This window comes from Brienomyrus brachyistius, chromosome 3, assembly GCF_023856365.1.
Source record: "Brienomyrus brachyistius isolate T26 chromosome 3, BBRACH_0.4, whole genome shotgun sequence".
In the NCBI taxonomy this organism is placed as follows: domain Eukaryota; kingdom Metazoa; phylum Chordata; class Actinopteri; order Osteoglossiformes; family Mormyridae; genus Brienomyrus; species Brienomyrus brachyistius.
This window is the reverse complement of record NC_064535.1, coordinates 25,347,723-25,370,570: the sequence shown is the minus strand read 5'-3', so window position 1 is coordinate 25,370,570 and position 22,848 is coordinate 25,347,723. Positions and strand designations below refer to the sequence as shown.

General features: G+C 45.2%; 1 protein-coding gene across 5 annotated transcripts; it reads right to left on the bottom strand.

Moving 5' to 3' along the window:
* Nucleotides 1–37: 37 nt before the first annotated feature.
* On the bottom strand, nucleotides 38–22,351 carry tulp3 (TUB like protein 3). 5 transcript variants are annotated; one of them, XM_049007979.1, is made up of 12 exons: nucleotides 22,236–22,351; nucleotides 13,280–13,321; nucleotides 10,747–10,798; nucleotides 6,257–6,419; nucleotides 5,036–5,230; nucleotides 3,780–3,910; nucleotides 3,343–3,534; nucleotides 2,962–3,074; nucleotides 2,748–2,865; nucleotides 2,105–2,203; nucleotides 1,758–1,929; nucleotides 38–1,332 (listed from the first exon to the last, which is right to left on the bottom strand). In XM_049007979.1, exons 1-12 carry the CDS (start codon nucleotides 22,253–22,255, stop codon nucleotides 1,199–1,201), a joined length of 1,431 nt encoding a protein of 476 aa, XP_048863936.1. In that variant the 5' UTR covers nucleotides 22,256–22,351; the 3' UTR covers nucleotides 38–1,198. The 5 variants fall into 5 exon arrangements, with proteins under 5 accessions (XP_048863936.1, XP_048863938.1, XP_048863937.1 ...); XM_049007981.1 differs by lacking the exon at nucleotides 22,236–22,351 and adding an exon at nucleotides 15,068–15,709; XM_049007980.1 differs by lacking the exon at nucleotides 13,280–13,321 and having other exon boundaries at nucleotides 22,236–22,350.
* Between the last annotated feature and the right edge of the window lie 497 nt (nucleotides 22,352–22,848).

Here is a 22,848-nt window from a genome sequence, read left to right as displayed (position 1 = left end):
GGGGGTGTCGGCCAGATAAGTAACACCATGACACACGTTCACGGAAAAAAACAAAGCGCCTTTACCGATGAAATGTTGCGTTACAAAAAGTGTTGTTCAAAACCTTGCACTGTACAAATGTAGCCTTTTACAAACCAGTTAGAAACTGCATGCATCCCACTGGATCTCTGTATCAGGCCAGACGCTGGACATCCAGTTCCGCATATTGCACTTAAATCAGACAAAAAGGTCACGTCAGGAATCAGAATTGAAATCGAAACACCAAATATTCTTTGCTTCACCACAGGACAACAATGCAAAAAGCTCACTGGATAGCTATGTAACAGAAAAAAAGTGCTTTTATGGCGAACGCTTTTATCCTGAATGCCGTCAAATCATTGAAAGTGAGTGCTAAGTAAAGACGATAATGCTAAAGCACTCTGGAGTTTAAAGGGCACCCTGTATCACTAACGGTCCTGTGATGCACCTTAAACCAAATTCAGTATTTGGTATTGTTCTTAAATAAAGCTTCATGGATCAGAAGACTGTTCCGGAAAGCAAACACTGCCACACATTCTTTAGAACTTATCCAAAATAATGTACACACTCACGTGAATTAAAAAAACCATTTAAAAAGTAAAGGTAAAATGAACTAAAATTTGACAGCATTAATGTAAAAAGACAAAAGGAAATTAAGATATTTTTTTAAATCTCATGCGGTGGACAGGCTAAGTTGTTCCCCGAGTCATGGTTAGATTATATAGCCTGTAAATAACAGTTCCCTTTCCACCCACAAGGTGGCAGTCAAGAAACAAAACACAGAATAACAACATAATCCAAAATCACAAAATACAGAAATATAATAATTACAAATTTAAAAAATACACAGAAAAGTCGTTTTTTACTCATATATGTATGTTTTTTTTTTTTTTGAGCACGATTCCAAATCTTGTCACGACAATGGTGCCCTCTGTGCCTGTACTCCAGCCTTTACATCGCATTGCTGCTGTTGAGCTGCATGGCCAGCAGGGGTCATGATCGCCAGGAAGCCACCTTAACAGTTGCAGCAGAGGTGATGATCAGTGGACGGCAGACCATGTCGCCTTTTGGAGAGGGCTGGTTTCTCTGGGGAAACGTATCGGGGAGGGGGGGGGGATGTGAGAGAGAGTGGGGGACCCAAGGGCCCAGAGCGGGGCGGGGGGTGGGGGGTGGGGACCTTTCATTCACAGGCCAGTTTGCTGTCGAAGCTGGATAGGCTGATGGCGAAGGCCTGCAGTGCACACATGGGGTAGTTGTAGTCCAGCGTGAAAATGTCCTCCGCCACTCGGCCGAACTGCATGACAATATAATCCGCTGTCATGAAGGGAGAGGGGGACACAGCCATGTCAATAAAGCTTCAAGTACATTAAAATACAGCTCTACTCCAAAACACTGCACATGTACACACTGGCCTTAATGTAAAAAACGCATCCATATCTTCAATCTTGAGATGTTAATGATAAAAATAACATTTACACCTACTCAAATATGAACCATTTACAGAACAAGTGAGTGTGTAGCTCAAGAGGTTAGAATACTGTACTGGTGATCAGGTGGTCACTAGTTCTAATCCCCATTGCTCCAGGCACTGGTTAACTCTGCTTTTCTGGTCTTGGTATGTTGCTTAGGGTTAAAGGGTCGGCTAAATAAATGTACCTATGCATGTCTAAGCTGACAATTGATATCAACAATATGTTACTCTGGACCACTGGTTCCTACGGGGGGGCGGAGACACTTACGATCGTTGTCATGGACGATCTGGAAGTTCTTGACGGAGGCCTGAGTGACACGGCCGTGGAAGTTGAGCACGTAGGACTGCGTGTCGTCGTTCCACACGGGCGCCTTGTTGTGCAGCTCGATCAGGCTGTCCAGCGAGTGGTTCTGCCACTTGGCCAGCAAGCTTTCCTGTTCCTGCAGATACAGGCCTGATGCATTATTTACCCAGCGGATGATGGAATGCCGCACGATGACGCTCACAAGGAGGACTTTGGGTACTGATCCATTGGAAGGCTAGGTGACTAAAGAGAATGAAAAGCAGCAAAGCAGAAAGGCAGCAGATCTCCTCCACACAGACGAAGGCACTTACGCTGGCCGGCCGCACTGGCACCCTCTCGAAGCTCATGTTCATGCCAGGGATGATGACGGTCATCTTTCGGGGGCCCTTGAAGCCCAGCACATTGGTCTCCTGAAAAGACCAAGACCCCATCAGGCAACTCCACAGATTCCAAACTCCTGAGATAAGCTGACACCTATAGATGACACTTCTCGACTTCAGATGTCGTGGGGTATTGTTGAAATGAAGAGTAAATAAACATGAATCTCCTCTAACAGCCATGAGGGCACCACCAAGTCATTAGCATTAAACTACGTATCTGCCTGTGAGGCTTTTTTCAGCCATATTGCATAGGTTACCATCTGTGCCCTGCATATTCTCTAAGGGTTAGCATCATCTCAAAGATTCAAGAGCAGTTCCCTTTGAAACCACAATCTTTTGGCCTTCTACCCTTTTCCAGTGTCTCTCCACCCAGTCCCGGCGGACCCCCCAGACAGCCCACATTTTTGCTCCCTCCTACTTCCCAATACACTTGTACCAAGAATTCAGTGTTCTTGATTGGCTGGGAGCTGGGAGGGTGCAAAAATATGGACCGGGGGACCCCAAGGACCAGCTGAGAAACACTGCAGTAGCCCCTTGCTGCCTTTATGTCTGAACGTAGCTCTGCTGCACTCACGTAGCAGATGGCAGCCAGCTCCTGGCGCGTGTTGCTCTCTTCCAGTAAAGCTCCAGGCATCTTGGCTGGGTTGGTGCCGTTGTCGTACACCGTGAACTTGGTCCCCATCAGGTTGGACCTGGGGAGTAACGGTGGGGGCAAACAGACAGTTTTGCGTTAAGCAGCGGACTCCGAATGCGTCCCACCCTGACTGACCCAGGAAAAAGGTGTCTACCTCAGCTTCCCAACAAAGCTCTCGCCTTCTCGGGACAGGTCCGTAGCGTCCACTGAGATCAGGTAGTTGGACGTCTTGCTCTTCTTCCTCTTCCTGCCTGCCAGAAGGAAAATCTGAAGAAGAGAGACAATAAATATGAGATGATACAGGCATTCTGAATACAATCTACCTGTCAGTATAGAAACAGGACATATATTTTTATCGTTATGATTAAATAACTTAGTTTTAATCCAAGCAGACTTACAAAAATCACAGCTATACTCTTAAACGTTTTTTGGTTAAATAAAAACATTTTTATTTTAAAACTACCATCCGGATACAGACTTCCTAAACTACTGCGCCACCTGCTGTTCACTCTGAAGTCCCACCCCCAGCCTTTACCTTCCTTCCGTCCTCCTTCTCCATGTGCATAAAGTACGTGGGATACAGGCCGCGGTCCATGCCCTTCTTGTCGCGTGTGATGCGGCACTTCACCGTAACTCCACGGGGCGCCGGCCGCATGACAAAGTCCTCCAGGTTGTCAACCTCGATGGTCAGAGCCTCCGCGGTGGGGGACCCGGGGCCCACACACTCCTGCATTTGAAGGCGGAGTCAAAATATGTCAGCCATGAAAGACGTTAGTCATATCAATGTGAAATAACAATCTATTATTTTTTTTACATTTTTTACAATTTTATCTGAATGAAGGACTGGTTGGAAAAGCTTAGAATTGCCTATACCTGTGTTCATAAATACTACAGCTGTGAATCAAGACTGAACGCTTGAACCAATGAGCTTTGCATGGGGAGGCGGGGTCACGGCGAAGTGGGAGGGCTTACGGTGTTGGACTTGGCACTGGAGGCTGAGGCAGGCCGGGGGGTCTCCGTGCTGGGGGACTGCGACCGGGTGTTGTCGTCATCTTCCTCTTCTTCATCACTGGCCTCATCGTAGTTCATGCTGACGGAGATTCCTGAGCAATTTGGGGCGGGAGGAGGGGAAAGAAAAGTGAGAAAATACCAAGAGGTTAAGCAAATGTGGCACAACCCTTAAGTAGGTGCATGTTAGATGATTTTCACCCCAGAGGGCAATGTTTACCGACAATCCAAGATGGGACAATACCAGTTTCTGCTACGAAACATGCCGCCATGACGATCCCTTCATGGGGTAATAATCTACTTCTCACATTCTTTGACCGGGGAGGCATATAAGATCAGTGCTCCATAATAAACCCAAAGTGAAATCTTCACGATCCAAATCTATGACTCATCACTCCTCCTTATCCCCACATGACAGTGATAAAGGGACAGGTCATGACACTGGAGACAGAGAGACAGCTAGTGCTGCTGAAATACTGCTCTCATGGACACGCCGTGTTCTGACGGAGTGTGAAATCACCATTCCTCTCCGTACCAGAAATATACCATGAGCCAAGCGGCTGAGGTCTCAGTTTAAGGGGTTGCTACTGTATTTTTTAAAGTCTGACATTGTTTATAAACACAATCCCTACGCCACTGATCCCATACAGTGCAGTGTCTCCTTGGCAGACAGTGGGATCCTTTTCCCACTGGGGCAGGATCCTCTTGCTCATCACAGGTGGGACTTCTGACCTCATTCGCCCATTCCTGGGTGAAGTCAGCAAATGTGGAGGTGGGGCTTTGCTGGTCAGAAATCTAAAGGGTGTCCCATGTGACTGCAGGCATAGTCATGTGACCCATGTATTACTGCAGCACATGTACCCCAATGCAACTGTAGAGGGTGCTGCATTCTGCATGCAGTCATTGCAGAGCACATTAACAGAGAGCTGGAAAATTATGTTGCTAAACTAAACCACAGAATTCCAGATAATAATGAGAATATGAATCATTTACTCCTTGTCCTTGAGTGCTTCCCCCCCCCCACCCAGAAATGCCAGAGCTCCTCCCCACTGGATCAGGCCTCAGAATTTTCAAGAACGCAGTGGCGTCGCCCAATGCTGAAGGCCAAAATTACTGAGGGTCACCTGTCAACCAGCTGTGTTGACTGTACTCCACTGTAGGCCAGCCAGAAGACCCGCGTCACGACCCAGTTGTGGAGTCTCTAGTACCGGACCTCTCACCTTGCCTCTGCAGCAGCTCATGGAGGTCCGTCTTGGGCTCCAGAAGCTGCTCGGTGTCTCCGTCACGCTCCGGATCGGCATCATGCTCTGGCTCCTCCGCCTGGACTGTCTGCGGCTGGCCGACGGACAGGATCTGGACCTTGGGACCCAAGTCGGAGGCCTCTGGGCTTAGGAATGTGGCTGGCCCATCAATACCTGCCCAGTGCGACACACTCTGATGAAGATCATCATTTTAAGTGCTTGAAAGAAACATTTCTGCTAGTCTGTTTTCCTCTCTTTTTGGATACTCCAAACACTGCATAGATCCAGTGCAGGAACTGTCCAGTCTCACGTATCCAAAGTCTTAAAGGCCTCGTCAATTAAGCCAGTGCAGGATAGATGTTCATCTCCGTACACTGCACTCCTCCAAGGATATCCATGTAATCTTTCCCTCCCTCTCTCTCTTGCTCTCTCACACACACACCTGTACTCTATCTATATCCGTCCATTCATTTCTATGAGGAAAACCCTAATCCCACCAATGACAACCTTAACCCCTACCCAGCCCTAACCCTAACCTTAACCATGAGTAAACAAACAAAATAGGATTTTTGCCATTTTTAGTTTCTTGATTGCAGTCACAGATTTTTATAAAATTGAATTTCCCCTCCTGGAAACTGAAAAAATGGTCCCCACAGTGTAATGTTTACCTGGCCCTACACACACACACACACACACACACGCGCACACACACACACACACACTAAATCTTTCAGAAAAGCTATCATTCTAACAGCTGGACTCTAGTTGGCTGGACAAGTTAGGAGATTTTCCCACATTGGGGTTTAAATGTCGCAAAAGCTCAGCTCTATAACTATACTTGCGCTCACAGTTAAAAAACAGTCACCTACTCTTCAACAACCTGCCCTTTGCTTCCAGTCCTTGTAAAACTTCCTCTGGCAGAATTCCCTCCCCCTCCTGAATCGGCATAGCCACCTGCCCACAGTCTGCCACCCTGATGGCAGAGGGAGGTCACAGACCCGGATGGAGTCCGATCGATCCCATACCAGCTGAAGAGACTGGAAGCAGTAGCACTTCCCCTCCAGTCATGATTTAAAGAGCATTTCTCTGAATCTGTTCTGAGCTCGGACTCTGCCACACACCTTCAGTAACACACTACAATATGTTCGAAAATTAACCAAGACTTGTGGGGGCGATTATATAAATAGCTCTTGCTCTCACCATCCAGGATGACGTCGCTGGTGACGCTGAGATGCGGCTCGACCAGGGGGGCCTGCTCCTCGCTGCGACGAGGTCGCGAGGACCGCGGTCGGGCCTCTGGGTTGGGCTGCACCATCAGAGGCTCTTGACGTTTCCGCCGCTGCTTCTGCTCCAGTAGCGCCCTCTGTAGGAGGACGGTGAAAGTTCAAAGGGTAATGCCCCATAAAAGTAAAAAGCCTGTAGCTATCATGTCAGCCAGTACGCTGGGAAAGAGCAGCTCAACTCCCCCTTATTACATCAGGCAGAGTGGATGTGACTGTCAGACATCAAGCCCAATGACCTTTGACCTCCAGTAACGTGGTGGAACAGTTGTGAGGAAACACACCAGCGTGATACCCCACATGCTCATCCACACAAAATACATGTGACCTCTATCACCTCTATGTCCCTCTGACATTCTGGTAAGACACTCTGCTCTGATACCTCCTTCAGTATGACGGCATCTGCTCTATGCAAGTTGTCCTTACAAAGAAACACGGTGGAGACCACGCTTCCCAAAACCCGGACCTGCGTGGTCAGGTTTTCGTGAAGATTTTGACTCCCATTGCTCGACTTCCCCAAATTTAAAATTAGCACATCACACTCTCCCAGTACTGGAAGCATGGCTGGAAAAGCCATCCAAGCAGCGACCCACCGGGAACAGGGTTGCAGGTACAAGGGGATGGGGCTGCTCATCAGGTCTACCTGACTGAGAGCGGACCGGAACACGCCGGAATGCCATGTTAGCGACCGTGGAACAAAACCCTAGAATTTTCCAGCTGCATACTGACAGAATGATGACATAGAGAAAAAAAATGTACTCTTATCTCTTCGGTCCCAAAAAAGTAAGGGAGGGAATAAGAGAATAAAGAATGGCTGTGTTCCTATGGCAACCGCGAGCTGGTGGTGGTGTGAAGTGGCTCCTGTATGCGAAGGTTTTTTTTTTTCTTCATTTCTTCTGTGCCTTTTCCCTCAACGTTCTTGTCCTCCACGGGTGCCATCCATCCCAGTTACTGGACAGCTAGAGACTCGATATTTTAAATATGATGGGTGTCACCACCTGACAGTTTAATTAGCTCCTCGACGCCCCCCTGGGGGTGCTCATAAAGTAGGACTTTGCAGTCACAGCACACACAATCCTCCCATCATGAACAGCTGGACGTTTGGACCTCAAGGCAAAATCAAGGAAGTTATAACGTAGTTTTTTGTGTATGTCTGCATTGTGACTGATTGATTTTTTTTAACTAGGGAAACGATATTAATATTCAAATTAAGGACTAATTTCCCCCATCCGTGACATTTGTTTACGTCGATCAGAAACGGTGTTATTCACAAGCCACGGAGTTGTGTGTTTGTAAGATACAGGTACTGGGAGGTTTGGTGACATCATGGAAGGAGCCTCATTAGTGTTAATGAGCTGCCTTTTAGCATCCCCACCCCCCCCACTGGGGGTGCATGTGTCCACAGGGGAAGGCAAGCCTGACAGGCTGCTGCTAGACAGGATCTCAAAAACACAGGTTCGACTCAGTCCAGCAGGTAAACACTTCATCCGATGTCACCGGCTACAAAACCACAGCGTTCCTCAATAAAACATACCACAGTGCAAACATCTGTTCAAAGTCCTTTAAAGCCCAGGCAGGAAGCTGATTATGCCACTGCCACGGAAAACGGACTGAACCCTGTGTCTGCATCGGGGCCCCGAACGAGGGGGGGCGTCAGGTAAACAGGTATGGGAGGTCACTTCCCTTGACTGGGACCCTCGTCACCGTACATGACCGCTTATTTAAATCACATACATATGAACCAATGAGGAGACGGCCAAGTCCTCTCAATTCAAATCAGGACGGTGATGAATAAAACATGCTAGTGGACTAACACGCTTCATTACAGCAATGATAGTGTAACAGAAAGACTACAATGTATTTTACATCAAAGGAAAAGGAGATGAAAATTCCAAGGGTACAAATGTAGAAATATACCCTAACAACAAAACAACCACATTGCAATCCTTATAAAATGAAACATTTACAGGTGAGATTACCTGTCTGTTCCCAAAGGTGCTTCCATCACCCCTTACTGAGAAAAGTATGAATTCAAAGCCATAGAAAAACATACAAGTCATCTTGTTCTATGTTTAATCGATTGCTAAGCTTGAAAAATTCAGATTTTCAGTGGCAGTGTGACCGAATGGGATCTCCCACTAGACCGTGTGTTGTCCAGTTGAGGTAGACCACATCACCGCATACCTTCCAGTGGTGCCCTGGCTCACTCCCTATCTGCTGCTGAGCCCGGATTTCCTTTACTGCCTGCCCTGAGACCCTAACCCATCAGGCGCAGGCAGTGTAAATGGGACTTGCGGAAGAGTCCAGCTGCAATTCACAGCGCAGCAAGTTAGAAGCATCAATTACATTTTTACAACTGAAGTCGCAGTAGAATGTAGAATGAATGAAATGTACTGATCTATAAAAATTCTAACAAAATTAACTAGCTATGTATGATTATAACCTACCGATTTTAACCCGGATTAATTTGCGCACTGCACTATTCCACAGAGCAGTCCCATGGACATAAGAGACATACCTCAGTAAGATCAGTTGAGACCCTTAAAAATCAGTCAGTCAAGTACCAGGCTGCAGATCTAAGAGGCCATTGACCACAATTAGCGAGAAGTCGCCAACGGTCTACAATAGCAGCCGGCAGATCCAGGGACCGCTGTGACCCAACAAAGCGAGGGAAGAAATGGAAAAAGCAAGAAGAATAAAGCAGGAGTCTGAAGCTTGGCGTTCCAGGAAGTATGCGTCCTCTGGAGAAACCAGATCACTCCCTGATAACCGAGCGCGGCCGGGTCAGGAGTCTGTGTAGGGGAAAGCAGAACATACGTACACACACACACACACACACACACACACACACACTAACACACAGAGCGTCATCACCCACCCTCTCCCAAGACATTATCAGCTGGGCGCTGGTGGGGTGGTTATGCTCCTCTGGATCAGCGGCTCAGAGCCGAGAGGGAAAGACGGTGGGAGAGAGAGAGGGAGGGAGAGAGAGCGAGGGAGGGAGGGAGGGAGGGAGAGAGAGAGAGCGCAGGAGAGGCGTGAGAGAGACACAAAGCGAACTGGACCCTGTAAGCTCCACTCATAAAACCCCCCTCCTCTGCTTCTCCTCTTCACTGCCACCCCAACATCACATCGGGATACACAGCAAAGAGAAAAGACCCACAGTGTGTGTGTGTGTGTGTGTGTGTGTGTGTGTGTGTGTGTGTGTGTGTGTGTGTGTGTGTGTGTGTGCATACGTATGTTTCCGTCACTCCCTGAGTAGAAATTCTTCCACTACAGTTCCAATTCAAAATGGTTTTAAATGGTTTTATGGTACTGGCCAAACTGGGGGAAAACATCCTGCTACATGCAAACCTGGGAGATAAACCAGTGTGAGTCATTATACAATAAACCTCCACCATAACCATAATCCTGTGTGGCATTCGCCACTTCCTTCAGCCTGGGTTACTGATTCCTCCTGTCCACAGGATTGGGTGAAACTCAGTGGGCGGGGCTCCAACACGACAGACACGTGGAGAGAACAGACTGATTCTATTGTGGTTTAAGCTGGGGAACAGACATTGAGCAGAGGTCAGCCAGACCACACACCTGTCGGGAACAGCTGGTCTCAGCACAGTGCTAACGGCAAACTGTCCGCAACCCCCCCCCCCCCCGTCAACCACACTGAGACTTACACCTTGGCTGCCCCAGTACACTCCACTCTGCTCCAGGTTACAATCATCCTAATCTAGCTTCAACCACTACAATCCGCCCATCCTACATTCCCATTCCGAACCACCCCTATCCTGAGAGGAGGAGATGCTTGTGCAGCACTGGACACCCTGAGAGCGTCTCTCTGACTCACATGGATCGCTCAAGGTGTTCTCAAGCGCAAGAGGGAAAAGGCCGTGTGAACCAATCACACACACAGAGGAGCAAGAGAATGACGAAACTGAGCCTCTGAATGAGAGCCACGTCATCCTCATTCGATTCACATTAACCTCCGAACAGCAGGCTAAGTCGCAAGCAGCAGTGTGACCAAGAGTGAATAAGAACAGAAGAGAAACGATCCCAGATGCCAAAAGGTGAGCATCTACATGATTACCTGGCCCTTCAGTAAGCCGTGTTTATGAAGTACCAAAAGGCTGAAGTAGGCAATCATTTTAAGCAGACAATGCGTTAGCCACCAGACTGAATGTCACATGAACATCAGATGAATGAAATGAAGACATACACTAAGCTGACCATGTGATTTTACTCCCGAATCAAGCACAAATACTCAGTGTAACTCGATCCAGGTGCCGCGGTACATCTTCCTTCTGCTGGCAGGCGCTTTTCTCCCCAGAACGGCAGACGGGTGACGTCTCGGTAGGAGCTGCGGGTCGGCACGCGTCTCTGATCCCGGCAGTGCCGCACTCTAGGGAGTCTCACCTGCTTTTCCAGTTTCTGCTGTCTGAGGCTGGTGCTGTCATCGTCCAGGGTGCTGTCAGGAGACAAGGAGGAGAGACGTGTCACAGGCTCTCTGGAGCACACTGCAAGAAGATCTACAGCATGGAGAACACCACCACCACCGGCATAAGGTATATATATATATATAGAAGACCTTACCATCTGGCTATATCAACCCAAATATATTTACTTGATTCCATTCATTCCCTACACTTTTAATTTTCAGTTTGTAACTGGACATAACATTCAGACCATATCTGATCCAGATGCTGCAATTGCAGCAGCATAACATTTGAAATGTGCTGGTCCAAAATCTCGATTCCGAACATGGCCACCAGAGGGAACCCCGTGCTACAAACGTCCCCACCAAGATGAATTTCCCCCATGAGCCTCTGCAAATACTTAGCAGCTCATCTTAATGAGACGGTTTTGTGACAAACACTCAAGACTCGCATAAGCTGCACAAACATGGGAGCTCACACGCACAGCTATATTTAGAAGGATTTTCACTTACATTCCTAGGTAAGTATGCTTACGGGACGACCAGGAAGGTCCACTTATCCTGTAACTACCAGGAAAGGAAATATCTGCCAGGTTTGAGTCTAATTAAATTTGGGTTTGGTGGGTTTTTTCAACTTTTTAAATTTTTTTTATCCTAACTGTTCTTCTGATTTTAGTTTTTCACCTAAAAGGAATATCAAAGTTATAATCAAAAAGTCATTAAACAAGGAACAGCATCGGGATTGTCTGACGGGAACAGCGAGCCCAGTGATGGGTCCTTCCACCACCCTGCTGCCACTCCCACCCCCCCCCCACCCCCCCCGTCTGCGGTCAACATTGAGGCTTCCAGCGGACAGAGTGTGGGCAAGCAGCGAAAGTGGGAGGTGTTAATTGGACCCATAGGATGTCTCATGCACACTGAGGTCACTATTTTAAGAGCCATTTCAATAGGGGAACTTTTTCTGGATGAGGATTAGGGGTGAGAAAACAGAAGTTTGTCAGTTTCAGTTCTTGAGTGGTAGTCAACTGAGGAACTGCAGAGCCGAATGCCCCTCCAAGGCCCCCCACCCAACTCGAGAAGGCGGGGCAATGCTGATCTCTGGGAACACCAGCCCTCCTTCGGCTCATTACGCATTGCTGATCCCTGTTACAGTACAGCCCGGTCTCTGAAGTGTGAGGGGCTGAACACAGCCTCCTTTAATCCATCTTTAATTTTTGGTCCCACTTTGTATCTAATGACTTAAAATTTGCACAATAAATCTTGAAACATCGCTTATGGATTTTTATTAATTTCTAAGTTTAAGCTTAGGCAATGACCATTAACCACTGCGCCACCCAATGGTCAGAAAGGGAAGTTCTACTCAGGCCACTCAGGCGCTGCTAAGCATGCCAGTGCTGCTTTGTGCTGCTTGGTAACCAGCCAGGCGTAACGGAGATAAGAGCCTGGCAGCCAGGTGTGGTGACTGCAGGATCTTTGATTACGGGGCACTCAAGGGCATCGCGGAGGGTGATGTCGGACTGCAGAAGGCACTCTGGTTTCCAGTCTGTGTGAATCGACGGTCACCTCATTTAAATAATTTGTGGGTTGATGTGAAATACCAAGCTGCTGTGCTGGTTTTTTCAGACGGGGGATCCAGAGCTGTGATCGCCTGCATTTACACCTCTCTCTCAGCTGGAGAAGCTCAAGGACCTTTCGTCAATTGCAGAGCCTTTGCGTCACACACAGGTCTCATACCTCGCACTAAAACTACGCAGGAGAAACTGGTTCATAGGCAATAACAAGGGAGCCTGCTAATGAACTGAAGCGTCGAGATCGGGCCAGAGATAAGCTAATAGGGCAGCGAGCCCACATTTAGGAAGGAGGAGTCAGCTAAGGATTAGCATATAAGGGCACAAAGAATAGGACCCACTTAGCATTAGCTTGAAGGGTGTAGTGAAAAAATGGGGGCCGCTATGCATTAGCCTAAAAGGTACAAGGAAAAGGATAAAGGCCTCTTAGCATTAGCCTGGATGTTACCAGTAAAAGATGAGGACCATGAACCATTAGCCCGAAGAGTATAAGGAAATGATAGGAGCCACTTAGCATTAGCCTGAAGAATACAAGGAGATGATAGGGGCGGCTTAGCATTAGCCTGAAGAATACAAGGAGATGATAGGGGCGGCTTAGCATTAGCCTGAAGAATATAAGGTAAGGATAGAAGCTGCTTAGCAGTAGCCTGAAATGTACAAGGAAATGATGGGGTCCGCTTAGAATTAGCCTGAAAAAAACAAGGAAATGTTAGGGGCCACTTAGCATTAGCATGAAGAGTACAAGGAAATGTTAGGGGCCGCGTAGCATTAGCATGAAAGGCAAAAGGAAAATACAGGCACTGTTTAGCATTAGCCCAAAGTGTATATGAAAAGACAGGGCCCATACATCACTAACCTGAAAAGACAGTACGCTCTTATCATTAGCCTGAAGTGTATAATGAAAAGTTGGGAAAGGGCTAAGCAGTCACATTCAGATGGTGCTTACCTTGCAGATGAGGTCGAGCAGAAGCTGGTAGAGTTGGGGGGTCTGAGAGAGCCAGTGTGTGGCAATAGAAATACATGTGAAGCAAACAACACAGAACACAAGGTTAGCAGGGGTGGGGGAGACAGAGAGCAGAACACACAATACTGCAAAACACAGTAAAGGAAATTAAATGGAAAATAAATTAAAATGCATGTCTTACGCCTTTTTTAATGAGATGCCAAAGCAGCTGATACTGAAAAACAGAACGGGAGATCCCCCAGCATTCCTTTGGTGTGACAGGAACTGAGCTGCATGTCACGGGTTTGAAAAGAATGGGAGACGAGCCCTCTTAAGCAAGGCTCAAAACAGGCCTATGGGAGTGAGAGCTAAATTAACCACTAAAAGACGACCATGCGAGACACAGTAATCATGCAATGTGCAACTACAGAACTTGAACTCATTGCCAGCGAGGTCATTAAAAACAGCCACCTGCATTCTGTTGGAGACGACGGACCCGTGTCATACATCTCCATGGAGACAACCATCTGAGACCAAACAACATGTTTAATTACACGGGGTAAAGGGGAGCTCTGTGTTACGCCGTGGGCTCCTCACGCCACTCAGTTCTCCTTTGAAGAGGCCCAGACAGCGCTTTTCACAGGAAGTGCTTTATAAATGATTAATTTCCCAGTGACCAGCAGTGACTCTGCAAGAGTCAGAACCTGGGATCTAGCAGAAGTGACGTGGTCGTTATGGAGTTTCCATGGAGACTGTTGTCAACACCGCAGTTTCGACAACAGTAATCACAATAAATGGTCCTAAATAACTGTCCTTCCAAAGAAAAGTCAAAATTTCATTCATAAAAACAATACCCTAAAACCAATATAATCTATTTGAGAATGTGCAAAAGTACAGGTTAGATTTTGGGGAAAAGTCCAATACATCACATTCAGTACATTTTCCCCTAATGGTACCTCACTATTCAAGTGTCTTTTCTAACCTGGGACTGCACTGTCCATTCGTTTCAAAAAGTTCTAAAGCTGCATACAAAACCTTTGGCATCATTCACTAATGAATTTCAGGCCGCTTTTATCTGTAGTGTTTCCATGGAGATGTGAAATTGCTGCTAAAGGATTCCATAAATTCACTTTACCGCCTCAAAACAAAAGGTGTCATTCTTTTTTGTTTCTGTTAATCAGCACTGATGAAAACGCAGTCTAATTCCTATAACAGTGTGCCAGACACTCACAGTTTAACAGAGAGGCAATTCAACTCCAACTCTGTCAAGTACAGAAAATAACTTCAGCTGTTAAATTTAATTTTTTTTTTAAATCACACAAGCCATGTAACATCTGGAGGTAAGATATAAAGGTGAAGAGAGCTGAAAAACAAAATGTGTGGGCAAAGAACAGCTCGGGATGATGTGAGACCTGCCTCGAAGCGAGAGAGCAGCTCATCCAAGCCATCTCTTTTCTCACACCCTAGGCTTGTTCAGATCATCCTTAATGACGGCTGGACGCCCGAGATTCCTGAAGGAATCTCCCAGAAAGAAACCCCCCAGCAAAGACGATAGGCCCTGCGATAATACGAATAAGACAGCGCAGCTTTTCCTAAAGCAAAAGTAACTCCGCACAAACAAACAAGATGTTTCCCAGCAGCACACAAGCAGAAATAACCCCCCCCCCCCCCAACAGAAACACTTCAAAAAGATCACCGATTGTATCTAGTTCTGACTCTAACTGGTACCCCATTGAAGATAAGCAAACCAGCAGCTTTACTAGAAGCAACAATTAAACGCAGAACACTCACAGAAGGAGGGGAACACAAGTCTGTGCAGATCAGCATTGGCTGGGACCACGAGAAAATCCCCCACACCTGTGGACGGGCGGTAGGGGGAGGAGCGGCTGTCACCTGAATGGCTCCCGCTCGCTCACACCTAACCCCCCACTGAGCTGAATATCACCATCCCACTAGCAGCAACGCCGTTACCTGTAGGACCAGCGGCTGTAGACAGGCTGGAGGGGCTTCTTCATGCCATCCATGGTAAAGTTACCAAGCGCCAAGGCTTGTCAAACCACCTGAATGCCCTCGTTGGGCTGGAGGGACCAGAGCAGGGTCACCTGTGGGAGCCACTGCTAGCGTGTGCAGCTTGGGGGCGGAGCCAGCTGGCATGACCGTGATGATGGGCTAAACTAAACAAAAGCCTTCGATACAACTCAAAGGCAAGCTGGCTACGTATGACCAGAGTTCCTGCGCCTTACATTGGAAATATCTGGAGATCAAAAATATCTCTGCAAACCCAGAGAAGCAGTTATTTTTGTCAATATTTTTGCACAATGCCAGACTTCCCATCTTTGTTCCGGCTCATAATGTCTATAGGTTTGTGACGCAAAGGAGTCTTTGAAACCACAAGTAGACCTGGAAGTAAATTTGTAGAAATAGCAAATGCCAAGCTTTACTCACGCCCAGCACCCCCCCCCCCACCAACCCCCAACTCCCCCCCCCCCCCCAAATCCCCAGCCAGGTCTCCCAGTAACAGGGAGGTAAGACAACATGCCATTTCCTCTGATCTCAAGTGTACGTCACACTTCCTGAAAACTCCATGGCGTAAGACACAGAGAAACTAAAGTTCACGTGCCACAAAGACACATCAGCATCTTGTTATTCTTATTTTGTACTACTAACAGGAGACAGCAGAGTTACACAGCAGCAAAGGCTAATAACCAGAGTAAGGGGGATCTTTGTGCACTGCCCTACCCCACAGCCTCTCTCACCCCAGCCAGACTCTTTCCATTTGTCACTTTCTGACACTCTACAGAAGACCCGTGACTGTCAGACAGCAGGCTTATGTGCTTGCAACCGTCTGCCAGTCACTCCTGCAATGCTGACACCCAAAGGAGAAAAACAGGCCTTTTTTTTCCAAAGAAGTGATATTCAGGGACTCTGTCAGCTGTTGCTAAGAGACCATGGCCTAAGAGGGATCCTATGTGCAACATATGGTGAGAGAGACCATGAAACTTCTTCACGGTCAGGGAGAGCCCATGCAGGGACAGACCCACCTCAGCTGGGAGTAATTAAAATGCTGTCAAAACAGATGAAGCACACACGCAAGCTCGTTCTATTTACAGAAATCCCCAATGCTGCCGACAAGCAGATATACGACTGGGAAATGATTATTCTGTAGAGAAGCAAGTCAGTCAAGTCTACAGTGTTAACTGAGCAAACACTACGAGGAGCATCTTGGTTTAAAACCCCAAAGCGGCTTTTATCGGCTTGCTTTTTTGGAAGAGAACCGTCGCTACAACTGAGGCAGATATCTTAGAGCATTTCGGTGCGGGAGAAGCCGTCAGCTGACGGAATTAAAGGAGGACAATCCAGCCTATGGAAGGATGACTCAGGGCTGTAAAGAGTTGAAGCCGCTCTCTGCCATTCCTTGGACCAAAGCACTCTCCCTCTGTCAGCATCCTGACTCACACCCTGAGATACAGAGAAGCGCCGGCGTTCTGTTGACTGTTCCATTCTGTCATCAAAGCCGATGTCATTCTGATCATATGAATAAAGCTATATACCCACAGTGAGTTCCCTCATTACCAAGACTGCCAAATACGGTATAATTATGTTACACCCACGCTGTAATGATGCATCTATTTGTGCATAGTGGTCTTTGGATTACGGTGATCTGCAGAGGTTACCTGTTTATGCAGCTATGTCTCCAAGGTACATCCAGTTACAAACTGGTGTCAATCACTCATTGTCAAAGCATCAATCAAACAATCAAATCAAGCAAAACAAACAAATCCATTTTTTTTTTACCTGATTCTGGGGAAACTGGGGGATGGTAAGTCAAGAGGCAAATACAGAGTGGATAGGTAGAGCTATTACCTAAACAAACATGACACACTAATGACCGAAAGGAACATTTTTACTGAAAACTCCAAGACCAAGGAAAAGCAAAAGGGAACCTGTACAAGCATAAGACCCACTTCTTACAGAGCCACGAGTCTAGATTTTGCTCCCGGAAATGGTCATATTCCAGGAAAGCTCTAATTCTTCAGGTGCAGAGAAGGCATTGCAAGACCAAGATAATAAAACTAAACAGAAACTCTACAGAACCTGATGATGTCACGGAGTTAGGGGATGATGTCATACCATATGATGAAATAGCTGATCTAGGGGGAAAAAACCACTCAAAGTAATCCCACACAGTTTCAATTCTTTATAAATTCTAGTCTCATTCTAGAACATTAACTGCTGAGATACCAAATCGTACAGCATAGCCGGAATACTTTTTTGAGCATAAAAGAGAAACGATATGCAACTGCATTATGAATTACATAATTCACGCTTAGTACAGGACACTTTCCATGACCAAAAAAGGGCAGGTAAACAGATGCAGGGGATTGTCATAAATATTCGCAATTTGAAAGGCACAACTCCAGATACTGCTTGGAGTAACCTCCAACCAACAGCGCAAAAACAAACACTCACCTTCCACTCACATCTGGAGCCTATATCACAAAGCAGGATATCTTGCTTAGCCGGATAAGTTGTCAGATTTAAGGGAGTCTGGGCTAAATGGATTTTATATTGGTTCACTTAAATTAGCCTAGACCACCTATAATCTGGCAAGTTATACAGCTAAGCAAAAAATCCTGCTTTGTGATGCTGACTGTTGGTCCATTTTTCTTCCTCAAAGCAACAGATAACCTGCTTCACAACCTGAAGAAGATGAGGGTATCTTCTCAGATCACATTGCAAGAGTCATTATCCAAAGTCCAAGGTTAGGTTCTCTTTTCAGGTGGGTTGAAGGACTTGGGTTCCTCGATACTCTGGCAACTCCTGCCCAAACGAGGCACTCCACAACGGGCCCTGTATCAGTTATGATCAATCCAACCAAATAAGGCAAGAGGAGCTGCCTCTTACAGCATTCAAGACTGTACATTATCACATTAAACAATTATATATCTGACATATTATATTAAAAATAACCAGGAAAGCAGCTGGTCTGCTCATGAAACTGACTGTACCCGACAACTTACAACCACTCACACAAACTACCAAAATTTAAAAACAAAAAAGTAAAATGTATGTAAAAAATTTTGGCCAACTGTACGCCCTGCAGTGCTACCGTACCTAATGCACACTGCGGGCCGCGCAATAACTATCACAGGAAAGTACAGTGAATGATATAATTCATAAATGTTAATAAAAATGAGAAACTACAGAAACATGTACAAAAATGTCTAAAAAAGTCTACTGAATGTGTGAAATGTCTGGTGGCTTATGTCACTGGTATGAGCAGTACGGACCGATGCATTCAGAGACGCCTCCCCGTCCCGGAACACCGAAGAAAACGTAAAGAATCTCAGCAATGTACGAGTTTGTGTTTCGAAAGCTATTTTGATTAGGTTAAGACTTAAAAAGTAAGAAAAAAAATTGTGTTTAATTGCAAAATTATTATATACACTACCGGTCAGAAATTTGGGCCCAGCCTTTTTAAAAATAAGCGATCCACTGCTCTTTCAAACTCTTATTACAAGAAAATATTAGAAAAACAAACGTGACTGACTGGTTTTGAAGTGTAATGTACGATTTACTGTGCATAGTAAGTGCAATTTAATGAATGCGAGTACTTAACTACGAGTTTCAGCAAAATAATCACCCCTTGCCTTTATCACATTACAGTCACCTTCTGATTTCTTTTGCACGTCACAACTAAGTGTTCATCTTCAGCCTTTGATGTCACTTTCCTTGCCCCAGGCCGTTTCTTGTCACTGTTGCTTCCTCTCAACACTTTCTCTGTAAACAGTAGGTCACTCCATAGACACATTTAACATTCTGGCTATTTGCCGATGAGAGAAGCCTTCTTCATTTAAAATTTAGATTTGAACAATCAATTGTTCAGTCGTTAGCTCTGCCTTTCTAACCGTTACAAGCATAAAAATAACAAACATTTATCAAAAATTTTGACTTATCAGTTGTGAGATTGCAACAGGGCATTAAACCTTGACAAAGCAGACAATTGGCTATCGTTTAGTTTATGAAGACGCAATCAAGATAGGCCAAGAGCAAATCAAGTTCTGACATTAGTAAATAAAATTCCAACACAAAGAGATTGTCAGCGCAATACAGACCTGATTTATCTTCTTCAAAACCAATAGTTTCAGCCTTTGTGACTAAATAATGTGTCACTACAAGCTATGAAATACTGAAAACCAGTCAGTTACATTTATTTTAAGTATTTCTAATATTTTCTTATAATAGAAGTTTGACAAAGCAGTGTATCATTTTTTTTTTTTAATCTGAGGGTGGCCCCAAACTCCTGGCCTGTAGTGTATGTTACGTATAACATAAATAACTAACATTTTTAAAACCTGGGAACCTGTTTTTTCATGTTAGAAGTTGGTACACTGTACTGTATATATCATTTCTGACACATGTCCATTTTGACAGATGACCTTTCTGTCGTAACAGAACCCAGTCGCACGTTAGGGATCCAGTCGTAAGTGTGTTGGAACTGAACCCAGTTATAAAACGCAAGCTGAAATTTCAAGGCAAAATTCACAGCAATACAGTGTAAACCCTACATTATCGTGCATTTATTATGCATTTATAATATTTTTTATAGTTTGCATTGCTGAAATACAATCTCAAAGGAAAAATGTTTTACAACACAGAAAAGACTATGTATTACTACGATGTACAATGTGGAATATCAGGTTTAGAATATTTTACGTTTGGGGGGGCTTAGTCAGGACCGTTTTCATGATTCTGCAAGGCACTAGATTCAAAGGGAGGGGCCTCATTCATGCAAAGAAAACAAACAGAAATGGAACAACTGCACAGGAGTGCATTTCCGGCAATTTGGCCAAATAAGGTCGTCAAGCTCCACTTACAAAAGGAGGGCAGAGAGTAACAGAAAGCTGACGCTAACCCCCCCGCTGCAAGGAAACAGTCATGCACTCTCATGTCGCAAACTGACCAGGCAATGGTGACCAGAGGGTCCCAGCTGGCCGACACCTGTTCTCAGTTTCAATACCCGACACCACGTGCTTCCCTGAAGGTCAACTCAAGAAACTTCTAGGGAATTTATTGATTTCAACCCGCCCTCAAAAATGCTCCCCCCCCCCCCCCCACACCACCTAATCAGAGGAAGCCGCTGCTGCAGAGGACATACGCTTATCAGAAAACCATGTCAGCTGTGAATAAAATGCTATTTTTTCCCCTCTCACTGTAGTGTTCTGAGAGAGAGCACACTGTGTCACATCTAAAGCCTCTCAAAAAAAAACACTCACAAAGTCAGGCATCTACACATTAAAACAACGTTCCTGAAAATAAAGCTAAAAGTTTCCTTTTACTTTAAAAAAATGCATGCACTGAGAGTACAGTAACACAAATAAAATCATCTTCAGCTTCCAGCTACTTACATAACTTTTAACAGCTCTGCATTCAGTCATAAGAGGAGGGGTCTCTAAATTCACAGATGTTCAGGGGATGAGGCAAATGACAAACATACACAAAACAAGACTATGATTCTAGGATGGCAATCTTTCAAACTTTTGAGAGGATCTCTGCAACCATGCATCTTTGGGGAAATGTAGCAAGCATCTCTTTCACCCATCTTCCATTATTTACGTGTCACCTTGACTGAAGACATTTATCCAGTGGGTACAGTCAATGTTGGCCAGAATACCCTTCAAAATGAGGACTGATTTTGCTGACATATTGGAACAAGCAGACTGGTCCTTTCTGTTAGCTTCAGTAATAAACACCACAGAAACGTTTCGCTTTATTTGCGTCTGCTTTGTGTGTATTAACGCGTCATTCCTGGTTCGGCCATCTGATTTTGCAAGATCTTTAACTGAAGTACTTGTCTTTAAAAATCACCAGGTGATGCTAACCCCAAAAAATATTGCGTATATTAAATTAATCTGTATTAGCTTTACACATAAATATTCTTTTCATCTTTAAATATTTAGTCTTAATAAGACATTCTTTTTCTTTCCAGAACATTTCACTTATGTGTACTTTTCAAATATTTGCAGTACATTTACTTGTTTGCACTATATGTACTGTCTTTGTACCCTATCTGTTTTGCACTACATTTACATTCGCCTGTACACTAAATGCTTGCTTCTCTGTGCACCAGTATCTCCCCCTGGGATCAATAAAGTTAATCTTAATCTTAAACCAGGAGAAATGATTTGAAGTAGTGAGGTTGACTCAGGTTTTCCCAGGATGGTTTCCTGAAATGGGGACGTGCGCTTCAGACACCCGGCCTTGATCAGCAGCATCCCGGGGAAGCTCAATGGATTATTGATTGGCAGTAACCCGATGCTCCGATTGTCTGTTATCCCCTGTTGCTTAAATATTCACCTCGGTAACGTTAAACACCAGACGAAGATGGAGAAGTTTCTCAATTTCAAATGGCAAATTTGTCATTGTTTACATCAACTTTTCTAAACTGTGTAGCACAGCAAAAGTATACAGTAGCACCCCCCTTTCTAAATAAATATACTTAAACAATTTAAACTACTTTATTTCTCCTAGGTAATGGTTCACCAGCTAGCGAATAAGATTTTGCTAACTTTTCAGAAGTTAAACGGACAGGGAGTGGGGTGTTGCTGAATAATCGTATTAATCTCAGATCTATTCTTAAAAAAACGGTAACAATTTATATTTAGCATACATATTATATATATGTATAGCAGTTTCTGCCGAAAGATGTGAAAAGACAGCTAATGTGATTCGTGCAAGCCATAGGCGCCCGCCTGCTTGCTGGGATCCAGCAATGCCCACTCAGAAATCTAAGCAAGTCCGCGGACACCCTGCTCTACATACATAAGGCACATTGCTCCCATTAAAATATCGCCGATCTCGTTTTTACGTCACTAAACGAAGATTTTACACGGTAGATATGAAATAAACAACAATGTTAGACAAATTCCTGCGTGTCCATCTGTATTAGCTAGCTTACCTGATGCTGTAGTAACTCATGTTTATGCGCGGTTGCTATGGGTCCCCCAGCTGTTGGCCTCACTGAGCAGTGATCTGTAGTTGACGCTGAACGAATAAGTTCTTCAGCCCTGGTAACGAGACCAACCTGCAATAGGCAGCCTCATTGGTCGGGAGGTTTTGTAGTTCCGTTGTGATTGGCTAAAAAAAAGTGGAACGGGCTTCGTTTGGAGGCAACGGTGACGTATGTTGCGATAGTCTTCCAGTTGACTACAAGGCACAGAAGCAAGTTTTCAAAAGATAAATTGTATTCTGTTTAAGAGCATGGATTAGTTTATATTCTGCCTTGGGCTGATTGAAATGGTCTTTAACTTAAGGTATTTCATAGGCTCCGGACCTCCCGCGACCCAGTATGATAAGCAGTTTGGAAAATGGATGGATGGATGGATGGATTTTCTAACGCACCTGTAAAACGAAGTGTTTAAATATGCTACTGCTAAACCAAAGCGTTCCCTTTCGTTTTGGCTAAAATCACATTGTAAAAATACTATCATTGTCAAGGATTAGCGGAAAACCTAGCAATATATTATTTTATAGTGAATTCCAGGCGTGAATGCGATATTCTATAAAGATTT